The sequence below is a fragment of the Neophocaena asiaeorientalis genome, unplaced genomic scaffold, assembly GCF_003031525.2.
Source record: "Neophocaena asiaeorientalis asiaeorientalis breed wild unplaced genomic scaffold, Neophocaena_asiaeorientalis_V1.1 scaffold220, whole genome shotgun sequence".
In the NCBI taxonomy this organism is placed as follows: domain Eukaryota; kingdom Metazoa; phylum Chordata; class Mammalia; order Artiodactyla; family Phocoenidae; genus Neophocaena; species Neophocaena asiaeorientalis.
In genome coordinates, this window is record NW_020174042.1 from 2,678,393 (window position 1) to 2,690,566 (window position 12,174).

At 45.2% G+C, this 12,174-nt stretch overlaps 1 protein-coding gene across 1 annotated transcript in view; it reads right to left on the reverse strand.

Annotated features, from left to right (window-relative positions):
* Positions 1-11,519, reverse strand: part of SPMIP6 (sperm microtubule inner protein 6) — a 13,374-nt gene extending 1,855 nt beyond the window's left edge. Inside the window, exons 1-5 of the mRNA XM_024753882.1 lie at positions 11,385-11,519; positions 3,823-3,961; positions 1,547-1,662; positions 457-532; positions 17-246 (exon numbers count right to left, since the gene is read on the reverse strand). Coding sequence (XP_024609650.1) covers positions 17-246; positions 457-532; positions 1,547-1,662; positions 3,823-3,961; positions 11,385-11,519 — 696 coding nt within the window. The remainder of the gene's footprint in view (positions 1-16; positions 247-456; positions 533-1,546; positions 1,663-3,822; positions 3,962-11,384) is intronic.
* Between the last annotated feature and the right edge of the window lie 655 nt (positions 11,520-12,174).

Consider the following 12,174-nt stretch of genomic DNA (forward strand, 5'->3'; position numbering starts at 1 on the left):
GCCCTGCGAACCTTGCAGTCGGCCGCTCCGTGTGCAAAAGCCGCAGGCGATGTTCGGTGCATGGTGGCCCGGCGACGCAGTAGTCCATGCCGCGCAGACAGTAGTGGCGGCCCGAGGAAGCGCTTTCATAACCCCGGAAGGGCAGGCGGCCCGGCAGCGGGTCCACACACCCGCAGCGGGGCGTGATCTCTGGCAGCGGCTGGTTCCGTGACAGCGAGTTCAGCATGTTCACCACTACCTCGCGCTCTGCGCCCGCGGGCCCCGAGCCCGGGAGACCCAGACACAGAGTCACAGGAATGGGAAGAGACAAGTTCAGAGACAGGAAGAGATGGAGACACAAACAGAGACAAGGTTACAGCCTCTCCAGGGCCCTCGGCCTCCGCCCCGTACCTCGGGTCTCCACCCCTCCGTCCTTCTGGCCTACCCATTTCCCTCCACTGTCCCACCATCCGTTACCGTAGGCGTTGAGTCGCTCCGGCTTAGGAGGGTACACCAAGGGCATTCCTCGAACTACTGTCTCCATCCCGGCCTCCTGGAAGTGGCACACACGCTGCCTCAAGCTCTGACCCGGAAGAGTTCCTCCTTTGGGGGTTCTCCCAGAACACGCAGACTAGTCCCCCAGAACACGCAGACTAGTCCCAGGCCGCGCCTTCTCCCGCCCTCCAGAAGCTCCCCTACTCTCCCACGTTGTGAGTGTTTGGGGTTGTCGCTGGGCAACGCGGTTTACTCCGCCTCCCAGGTGGTGGGGGTGGGGGAAGTGGAGCTGTAGGTGGACCAGGTCTGGACCTGCACCTCTGATATCCCTGTCTCACCGTTTGCCTCTGATTTTAACCCTTCTTTGTCTAGCTGACTCTGTGTAGCTGTGTCTTCGTGTCTCTCTAATAGGGATTTTTCAATATTGCAGTGTTGCCTGCCCATCAGAATCACTTGGGGAACTTATGAAAAATTCTGATTCTGATTCTTGAAGTTCTGATTCAGAAGGGTTCGGTCAACCTGAGGTCGGCCATCAACCTACAGTTAAGAGCCCCTACTCTTGCCTGGTATCCTTACATCTTCCCTCTTTCTTCATGCCTGGGGCCGTGGCTGGACTCCTTCCTATCTCTTTGGAAGACTCTCCTGTATCTATCTGCTCTGCCTCTGGATGGCCTTGTTCTCCCTCCTTTGTCCTTGCTCACATCACAAAGGAGGGGAGAGAGGAGGAGGTAGACTCAGCCTATCAATGACTTCTTGGCCAGACCATGTGGGAAGGCGCCAGGTGGCAAGCTTCAGGAAGGTAGCGCCTCAAGGAGTGCGCACCAGCCATGTCTCCACAGAGCCTAGCCAGAGATTGGGACCCAGAGGCCCAGCACAGCTTCACTCCTGAGCTCCCTTGTTTCCTAGAAAATATAAACCCTAGTCTCACAAATGGGAAAAGGCCTTGGAGCATTGTTGGTGGGAAAGGGATGAGAAACTAATGGTGAAATATCAGACACTGTGGTTTGGGAGGCAGATGGGGGGTGGGGGGTGGTCCCAGGCCCCAGGCATCTTTGCTGGGCACAGTAGATACCTTAGGCAGCCGAGGAAGGTATGTGGCACATTTGTTCCAGCCCGTACAGTTGTAAGGTCCCATCTTCCATGTATTATACCGGTTACCGCACAGGTGGTTTGGGTTGCATTTGTCTGCTTGATCATAGGGGTGGAGACATAAGACAGTATTACTCCTTATTCTGCCCCAGGATCTGGGACCCCTTAGATGTTTTTCCTCTGATCCCCAGCACAAAGCTGGACTCTCACTCATCTCCCTTAGGCCAGAAAAGCCCAGCCTGGCCCCATACTTGTCTTAGACACTGAGATGCAGCCTATATCCCACCTAAGACAAGCTTCTGAGTGGAGCCTGGGTCCTTTGAGCTGATCACTTTTCATCCTGGCACCACCCTCTCTGAATCAGCCAACCTGGAAACCCTGGAAACGGGCCTCCTCCCAAATCCTCCCTCTCATCTTCCACATCCAGGCTCAAAGTTTGCTTATTCTGCCTCCTTAAAATCACTTGACTCTATTCTTTCTTCCAGTCCCCCATGATATCACTCCTGTATCTCTGCAGTGCCTAAACCAGGAGACAAGAATGTCACGGTTAATAGGATGGACTCGGTAGACCGACTCCTATGTTTCAAATTTCAGCTCTGCCAGATATTAACTGTGTGTGACCTTGATCTAGTTAATTAATTTCACCTTGTCTCTGTTTCCTTAATTTTAAAATGGGGGTAATAATACTATCTACCCCATAGGGGCGTTGTGAGATTTAAATAAGATGTTATATGTAAAACATTTAGAACAATGCCTGGCACAGAGAAAACCATCATCATCACCATCACCATCACCATTATTATTATTGTTTTTATTATTGTTATTAGCCTACTGGTCTTCCTGCCTCATTCTGAAATCCTACAATCTGATCTCTACATAGAAACTGGGGCACTTACGATAAATGAGAATCTGACCAAGACAGTTCTCTACTTAAAACCCTCCAAAGCCCCACCCATCCAGTCACCTAAGTGTCCTGTAAGTTCCTCTCTGATCCACCACTCTAACAGTGTGAAAGAATACATGTGAGAGATTAGGAAAGGAGTTCTAGGGGCCCTAGAGTAAAAGCAGGTACGTGTATGTGTGGGACAGTGTGTTGGGACTTGGAGTTCTAGGTTGGTGGGTTGGACATACTGAGTTTGAAGTGTTTGGGGCCATTCAGGTAAATTTGATCATAATCAGGTAAAGGAAAGTGGAATCCTGGTAAGAGGACAAGACTAGAAATAAACACTTAGAGTTGTCAGTAATTAAAGATGTGGGTTAGATTAAACGGTCTCAGGAGAGGAATAAGGAGAGAGGAGGGTCCGATCAGCATCCCGAGGAACCCCATGTTTCCAGAATGATTAAACAAGAGACCCAGGATTTGAGGCATCAGAGAAGCTGAGGAAGGAAAGAGTTTCACAGAGGAGAGAGTGGTCAGAGTGAAATACATAGGGTAGGTCTCATGAGGAAAAGACTGAAGAGTCCCATGGATAAGGTAATTAGAACCATACAAGATCAGTTTTAATAAACATTAAACATGAGTGTAGGAGATGCAGACTCCCAATTTCAACTGAAGATTAATCATCAATTCATTCAATAAATACTTATGAAGCCTGCTGCTATTCTAGGTGGAGGGGGCACAGCTCTAAATAAAACAAGACTCTGTTCTTTTGGAATGTACAGGAAGACATAATAAACCCCTAACCAAATGAGAAAGATAATTTCTCATAAGGCATAAGGAGTGAGGAAGTAGAGACATAGACTCTGTTTCCAAGAATCTTGGTTGTGAAGGGGAGGAGCGAGAGAGAATTTTTAGACAGGAGGAAATTAGAAAAGGCTTCCAGGTTGAGGGGAGAGAGATGTGGTGAGGCAGAGGGATGCAGGAGAGAAGGGTACCTGATGGAGCAGGGTCACTAAGAAGATGGGAGGAGATAGCACTGGAATACACATGGAGGAATTTATTTGGAGGAGGTTAATGCTCCCTCCCTCTCTCTAGGGATAAGGCCCAGGCCTCTTCCAATTCTTTGGCATAGACTGGGAGCTCCCAAAAGGCAGAGCCTGGATCTCCTCCTCCAGGGTCAGGGGTCAGGATCAAGGTCAGGCCAGGTGGTTGGGAATCAAGCTGGAATGGGGGTAATTAGAGAAGAAGCCCTGGTCGAGGATGGGGATAAGGTTTGTATAGGATCAGGGTGGAGGTCAGAAGTCAAGTTGGGTTCAGGTGTAGGGTCTTTGTTGGGGTCACTGAATGGGGTCACAGTTGGGTGATGGGTGAGGCCCTACCTTCCTCTTGAGAGAGCCAGTATTTCTCAGGCAAGTAGGGGTGGCCTGGTATAGAACTCTTATAGTCCTGCACAGCACACTTGATCGTCTTCTGCTGGGCTTCAGGATCCACGTGGCGCTGCACAGTCTGAGTCAGGCCCTGGCAAGGAGAGAGGGGAGAAGATGGCTAGGTGCATGGAGACCCCAGCCTTGGTATCCAGCTGGACCTAGATTTAGGCCCTATTGAGGTTAGCCCAGGTGGGTCTCCCAACCCTCTCCCTATACCAGAGGGATCCCCAGGCCAGCCTTGGTTCCCTCTGCATAGTTCTTTTGCTTGAATCACCCTTTTCTCCTTTTCTTCCATCCAAGGCTCGGACTTGGAACCCAACATTTTCCCTCAGTCAGAGTGGTTTTCTGATGTTCTTCTCATTTCTGTCCTTTCCTTGACTGGGACCTATAAGGGCAGAGCTGGGTGTTCCTGTCCTCTTTCTTCCAGACTGTGTGCTGCCTGGGAGCAGGGCCTGGGTCTTCCCCAACAGAGCAACAGGCCCGTGGAACAACCTCAGGAAAGGCTGGCTGCCCTCGGAGCTGGCTACCTTAGGCAGGTGTTTTGGACAGGAAGGGCTCTCTGTGAATCTGGCACCTTGAAGGAGATGAAGGATGGGGCCAGAGGGGCACCTACTTTAAAATCTAATTCTCTGACTCCAACCTGACCCTAATTCTGCTGTGGTTCTCATCTTGACACCAATATTACCCTTGACCCTGACATTTACGTTGTGCTGGTCCACATCCTATCCTGATTTTTTCCCTGATCTTGGTTCAGGCTCTGGGCCCCTCTGCTTCTTGGGGTTCACCTCATCTTATCCCAACACCCCTTGTTTGGCTGGGTCTGTAGAAGCCCAGATCAAGGGCCCCCTTGTCCTCAGCTAAAGGCACATTGCCAAGTTAGTTGTGGGCCCATGTCTCTGTAGGCAGCTGGGATGAAAAGGCAGCTGGGTTACAGGGGTGGGACACCCAGCAAAGTCAGACACCAGAAAGGACTTTCTCATCATAGTGGGCAGCAAGGTGCTGGGATGATGCTGTTGCACTGCATTTCATCCCTATGATCTGAAGAGCAGAGGCTTCTCTTGGCCTGGGATGAGACCTTGCTGCTTCTAGTGCTCCTATTCCCCTGAAAACCCCTCAGCTGAGGGGCTTCTTGGATCCTCCGTGCCCAGCTGAGGTTTTGTTCTGTGGGCAGATCCTACACAGTCATACTCCATATGGGTGGAGGGGCCCCATGACTTAGCACTCCCCTGAGTTTTACATACACACAAACACATGCACGTCCAGACATACACATAGATCTGTGCGCCCAGATACACTCATAGACAGATGTACATCTATACATACACACTCAGACATGCTCACACACACACACACACACACACACACACACACACACACACACACAAATAATCATTTAGAAGAACTCACAGACTCTTCAGTGTTTCCATTCGAGGCTTTCCTCAGATGTCTGTAATCTTTGACTGTCTGCTCATGTTTATGAGTAGACTAAAAAGGCTCATTGGAGGCTTTGAGCTGTGGGTGGGCATCATTGTAGGATGCTCTGGCTAGACTATTTGTTGCAAACTCTGTCAGTATCTGTAGGTCTTTTCTCTTGGGCTCATCAGATCCCTCGGAAGAGACTCTTTCAGTCTTTGGCTTGAGAGTAGTGACCTAGCTGCCATTGTTCTGAGAACCTAGTGGAGAAGAGGGCTGCTGGGGGGTTAGCATTCAGCGTATGGAGGTTCATCTGTTTTCAGTATGGTACCCTGACCTTAACTGGAATCTCCAGTCCTGAGATCCTTGCCAAAAAATAAGCCTTTTGACTTTTGCAGAGATGGGCGAGCAGTCACCCTACGGCGTGGAATAGAAGAGGGGGTTTAATTGCTTCTTAGCTTTCAAATCATTATTGTTTCAGCCTTGGTCCTGTCCCATCTTCTGTTCCAGAGAAACCTAGTATTACCAATTTCTGAGCCTTTTAAAAATTCTGCAGTTTTAAGTCGAATTATGTCTTGTGTTTCCCACTGCTGGCTTTGGATTCAGCTTTCTCAGATCTGCTGTGTCAGTTACTACTTATCTATCACACTTTCCAGCTTCTGTAATTTTGTTGTCATTGTCCTTCCTTCTCACTATTCTTGCAAATTTATGTCTTAAGTATGCATTTATTGTAGTTTTTGAGGAGTTTTAGGAAGGAGTCAAAACGTGTTCATTTTAACCCAGAGAATTACAGTTCTTTATATATTCTACATATTCCTTTGTCAGTTACATGTTGCAATTATCATCTCTCAGTTTGTGGCTTGTAACTTCATTTTCTTTTTGGTGTCTTTTGATGAACATAAGTTCTTAATTTTAACATAGTTGAATTTATTCATCTTTTATGTAGTGCTTTTGTGACTTAGGAAATCCATCCATAATCTAAGATAATGGAGATAATGTCATAATTTTTTCTAAAATTATACAATTTTACTTTCCATATTTATGCCTTAATCTGTCAGGAATTTGTTTTGGGGTTTGGTGTGAATTAGGGGATAAATTTAATTTTTATCCACATGGATAACCAGTTGTCTCATTGAGTAATCTATCTTCTCCCACAGATTTGTAATGCCACCCCAAGCCTGAAACATCTTTTCCCATAGCTTTACTTTCAGTCATCTCTGTTGTATATCGTTTCCATATATGTGTGGCTCCATTTCTGGTCTGTTTTATTCCATTAATCAATTTGTGTATCCCTACAGTAATATTATGCTTTATGAATTTCTATAGCTTGGTAATAAATATTAATATCTGACTGGGCAAGTCCCCTTCTTCTTCAGGTGTGTTTTAGCTAGTTCTTGGGCCTTCGCTCTTCTCTATAAATTTTAGAGACAGCTTGTCAAATTCTTCAAAAACTCCTGTTGAGGTTTTAATCAGAATTGCATGGAATCTTTATGTTAATGACTCTTCCTATTCATGAGCATGTTATGCCTCTTCATTTAAGTATTCTTTTAAAGTATTCAAAGTTTTATAATATTATCCATACAGTTTTGCACACATTGTTAGATTTATTTCTATTTACTCTCACTCATTGTTGCTAAAATGATATATATATTTTAAGATTATGCTTCCTAAATATGCTTTTTATCTTAAATTCATCCAACTTTCTAAATTCTCTTATTCTAATAATTTGTAGATTCTATAAACACAACTGTATCATCTGTGAATAATGACAGTTTTTGTAAAAATTCCTTTCTTATCCTTGTACCTTACATGATATTGTTTTCTAATATACAATTTACATGATATTGTTTTCTAATATTTTGGTTCTTTCTTTAAATTTTACAAGTTAAAAATTATTATAATTATTTTCTATGGACAATGTTTGTTTAAATTTATCTCATGTTTACCAGTTTCTTAGCTCACTATTCCTTCTTGCATCTCAGACCTTCCTTTTGTTATCATTTTCCTTCTCCCCAAAGTGTATCCTTTAGAAGTTCCTTTATTGTAAGTCTTTTTAAATTTTTTTATTTATTTTTATTTTTGGTTGTGTTGTGTCTTCGTTGCTGTGCGTGGGCTTTCTCTAGTTGAGGCGAGCGGGGGCTACTGTTCGTTGCGATGCACGGGCTTCTCATTGCGGTGGCTTCTCTTGTTGCGGAGCACGGACTCTAGGCGCGACGGCTTCAGCAGTTGCAGCACGTGGGCTCCGTAGTTGTGGCTCGTGGGCTGTAGAGCGCAGGCTCAGTGGTTGCGGTGCACGGGCTTAGCCGCTCAGCAGCGTGTGGGATCTTCCCAGACCAGGGCTCGAACCTGTGTCCCCTGCATTGGTAGGCAGGTTCTTAACCACTGTGCCACCAGGGAAGCCCCCTATTATATGTCTTATTGTAGTAAATATTTTAATTTTTGTCTGTGTCTTTATCTTTCTTTTGTTCTTGAAAGACACATTGAAAATAATTTCTCTCTGCATGTTTTTAAGGTCATCTCTTAAGCTGGTGTTGTGCAGTTTCACGTGTTACCTAAGAATCTATGGATTCATTTCTCTTGTTAGTTGTTGAAAATCAAGAGCCTTTGTCTCTTCAGATAATGACTACTCTCCTTTCTGCTCTTTCCTTCTGGAACCCCGAGTAGTGTGTGGGATCTTCTCTTTCTTTCATATTGCTTAATGTTTCTTCCATATTTTCTATAGCTCTCTGTGCTGCATTCTGGGAAATTTCTTTTGCTCTGTTTTTTTTTTTCCACACTGCACAGCTTGTGGGATCTTAGTTCTCCAATGAGGGATGGAACCCGTGCCCCCTGCACTGAAAGCGTGGAGTCTTAACCACTGGACCACCAGGGAAGTCCCCCTGCTCTGTTTTTCATTTCACTGATGTTCTTAAGCTGTGTCTAATTTGCTCCTTAATCCATCCATTGAGTTTTGTTTTTGTTTTTAATTTTTTTTGAGTTTTGGTTTTAACACATATATCTTTTATTTCTAAAATTTCGTTTCTTTAAAAAATCTGTCCATTCTTTTAAAAATATAATCTCTTGTTGCATCCTCATTTTGATGAGTTCACATTTTGCTCAGAAAAATTCATAATTATTTTGTGTTCTTTAACTATTATTTCCAATATCTGACATCCTTGGAGGTTTAAGTCTGCTGTTCGTTGTTTCTGTTGACTGTCATAGGGTGGTTTGTCTCCTTACGTCTTTTATTGTGAGCTCAGATCTGACTGACCATACTCTAAGGATAACTGGAAACCTACATTGAGGATATTTTCCACCATAGAAGATATACATTCATTGTGTGTGTCTGTGTGTGTGTGTGTGTGTGTGTGTGTGTGTGTGTGTGTGTGTTGGGGTAGCGGGGAGGAAGGGAGCCAGAGATCACTGGACTTTCTGGTTCAGTTGCTCCATCTCTCAGCTAGCTTAAGGCTTAAACTCCTGCTTGTAGTACTAATAGTGGCGTTTGTCCTCGGGGCAATCCTGTCTTCTTAGTATACTTACTACTCATCTCCACTGACAGTCCAAAACAAAATGAAAATTAATTTTTATGCAGGACCTAGTTGTTTGGAAGCAGGAGGGCCCTTCAGAGTTTCTAGACCACCACACTGCCAGAAGCGGAAGACTCTTCCTTCATTATTAATCCCACTGCTATCTGACTTTCATTCCTCTCCAGTCGCTGACGCTGTTTAGCCAGGCGGCTAAGTGTTACTACATCCAAGAGATCCCTTTCTGTGCTGACAGCATTTGACACCGAGCTTTGTCTAATAATGCTGTCTTTGTTGGTTTCTCTATGATTTTCGTCCTATCACTGTCTCCTTTTATGGCTCTTCTTCCTTTACCTACTCCTGAAATATTGATATTCTCCGAAGTCCTATCCTTGGCCATTTTCTTACTCTTTTTTTGGCAATCTCTATGACTTCAGCTACCACCTATATGTTGATTTCAGAATTCATGTCTGTAGCCCAAACCTCTTTCCTTTGCTTCAGATAAGTATATCCAGCTACACAGCAGACATCTTTTCCTGGAAGTCCTTGAATATTTTTGTCCCCAGATGAACTCCTAATCTCTCTCTAATCTGCAATTCCAAATCTCAGTTGGTAGCACTGCCCTTCCTCCAGTTTTCCAGAGTCCAAAACCCAGAAGTCCTCTTAACCTCTCCCCTCTTCTTTATATCTAGATGGTGACCAAGGTGTGTTATCTGCTTCCTAAAAATTCCCTCCTATTGAGTTTGGAAAAGCAGGCAGACACTCTCATCTTTTGCTGGTGGGCATGTAGCTTATTATAACCCTTATCACAGCAATTTGAAGTGTATATGCAAAGTTTTTAGATTCACATATCCTTTCCCTCAACAATTTCTATCTATGAATTTATCCTAAGGGAATAGTTGATATATACAAAGAATGTACAAGAATAATTATACTAGCAAAATTTTATAAATAATCTAAATTTCCGATAATATAAGATTCCTCAACCATATTTTGGTACATTCATAAAATAAAATACTATAGTCATTAAAATTACATTATAGAATATTTTTGACACAGGAAAATGTACTTGATATATGGTTTTGTGAAAAAAGCAAGATTCAAAATATTAGTATACAATATGACACCACCTTCATAAAAAAATATTTGCTTCCTGAAAAGGCATATAATAATAAATTAATGGTAGTTATTTTGGGTAGTGAGAATTATTGGCCGTTTTCTTTGTGCTTCTCTGAGTGATCCCCACTTTCTGATTGAGCATATATTTATTTTGTAATTATAAAAATTATTTTAAAAAGACTCTCCTATTCAACAGTAGGAGAGTACTATTGAGAGTATAACAATAGTCTCCTATTCAAAAATACTCTCCTATTTTTCACTGCTACAGTCTCTCCTTATCTCCCACCTATATCCTCTTCCCTCATCCTTCACCACCTCACTGGGCTTCCTGCCCTCAACTCCAGCCCCTTCAATCTCCTGCCACAGTGGCCAGAGTGTGTCCCTCACAATCCAAGCATGACACTCCCAGGCTCAAAAGGCTGGACCATTATGACCACATTTCTCAACACAACCTGAAGCCCTTCATGGTCTGCAGGCTTCTCTCTTACCATAGGGCTGGCCTCTCCCTCTGCTCCAGTTCTCAGTTCCTGGTGGGTCCCTGCCCCTGGGCTGCCCTGTCTCACATTCCTCTTCTGCTCGAGTGTCCTTCTTCTGGATCTCTTAGCAGACCTGCCCTTCAAGTCCCAGGAGTGGCTTTCTGGCTGTTATACCAGCACAAGCCTCTGCTGGTGCATGTTCCACACTGGGCAGTCCTACTTTGTTCACTTTTTGCCGAGAGATCCTCAAAGGCATGGCTTGGCCCTTCACTGTAACCACATTGTCCCTGACACATGTAAATACTCAGCAAAGTTTTGTTGGGTGGTACACACAGATAAACTCCCTTGGGCAGAGTCACAATTAGACTTACAGATCTCTCCATTTTGTGAAAGCCGCACAGCCCCACTTGGCCACCTGTCTTCAAGTACAGACACAGGAGACTGTAATAAGCATGCATAAAAACATTCCTGTAGGCAGAGCCCACAGGCAGCCTCAGGGCCTTTGCACTTTCTGATCACTCTGCCTGGAACCCTATTCTTTCAGTTCTTCACATGGCTATTTCTCACTCACCTTTCCAGTCTCAGCTCAATGTCACCTTGAAAGAGAGAACCCTCTTTCATTACTTCTATTTAAGTAGCTCTCCCTGGTTACTTTCCATTTCCAGTACCCGATTTATGTCCTTTACACAATTTGGGACAATCTACAAAACTCTTATTTATTTCTTGATTATCACCTATCTCTCCCCATCTCCTACCCTGGTGGAGTAGGAGGTCATCATGAGGGCAGGATCTCGTACTACTTTATATATATCATGATAAATTCCATGCCTAAGCAAATGAATCACACACACACACACACACACACACACACACACACACACACACAAAGCTACAATAATTACAAACACATAATGACAACCACACACTGTCAGTGATCCAGACGCCCACAGCTGTACACTCTGGGCTGCTCGCCCCCCAACCCCCGCCCCAGCTCGCTACTTACCGGAGTCACAAACCTGTTGGCTTCCCAGGCCCACAGAGGTGGGTCCTTATAGCCCTCCTTGATGGAGGTAGGATCCCTGTAGGAGTCACTGTAGGTGCTGATGGGGGTCTTAGTCTTATGGGAAAAGAGGAACATAGTGGGGTCTAGGGGATGCCGTGGTGGGCTCTACCTACCAGGGGCTCCTGCAATACATCAGTGACCACCCAATCCCCTTTCCCAGACAGCTCGGCAGGTGCCCCAGCTGCTGCGACCCCCCTCCTGTGGAGGACCTCTCAGCTTCCCTCCCTCACAGCCTTCTTGCTCCTACCCCACCCTGATTCCCTCTCTAGGATGGGCAATGCCCATTATGATATCACCTGGCTCAGCCCCATCCCTGGAGAGGTGAAGAGGTCTGATTTCCTCCCTACCCCAGTCTCTTCCTGCCTCAAGCCTCTCAAAACAGCCCAATTTCCAAGAGTTCACAAGGTCCCTGGAGATCTTCTAGGCGAAGCTTCTCACTGTGATGAAGAGAAACAGAGATTCTGAGGGGTCAAGTGAGTCATCCAGAGCCGTTGCAGCTGGTCGGTGGCAGGCCTAGCCTGGGAACCCACAGGTGGAGGTAGGATGAAATGCGCGTTCAGAGGATCGGTCCTCTGCCCTTCCCGGCCCAGCTGCCCCTTGCCCGCACCCCAGGTAGGGAGCTGAGGCTGGCTTGTTTGATGCTTTTAATATCATTATTTGTGTTACACGATACACAACCAAGGATGATGGTCAATACTGCGATGGAAATGTTAAAAAAAATTTTATACAC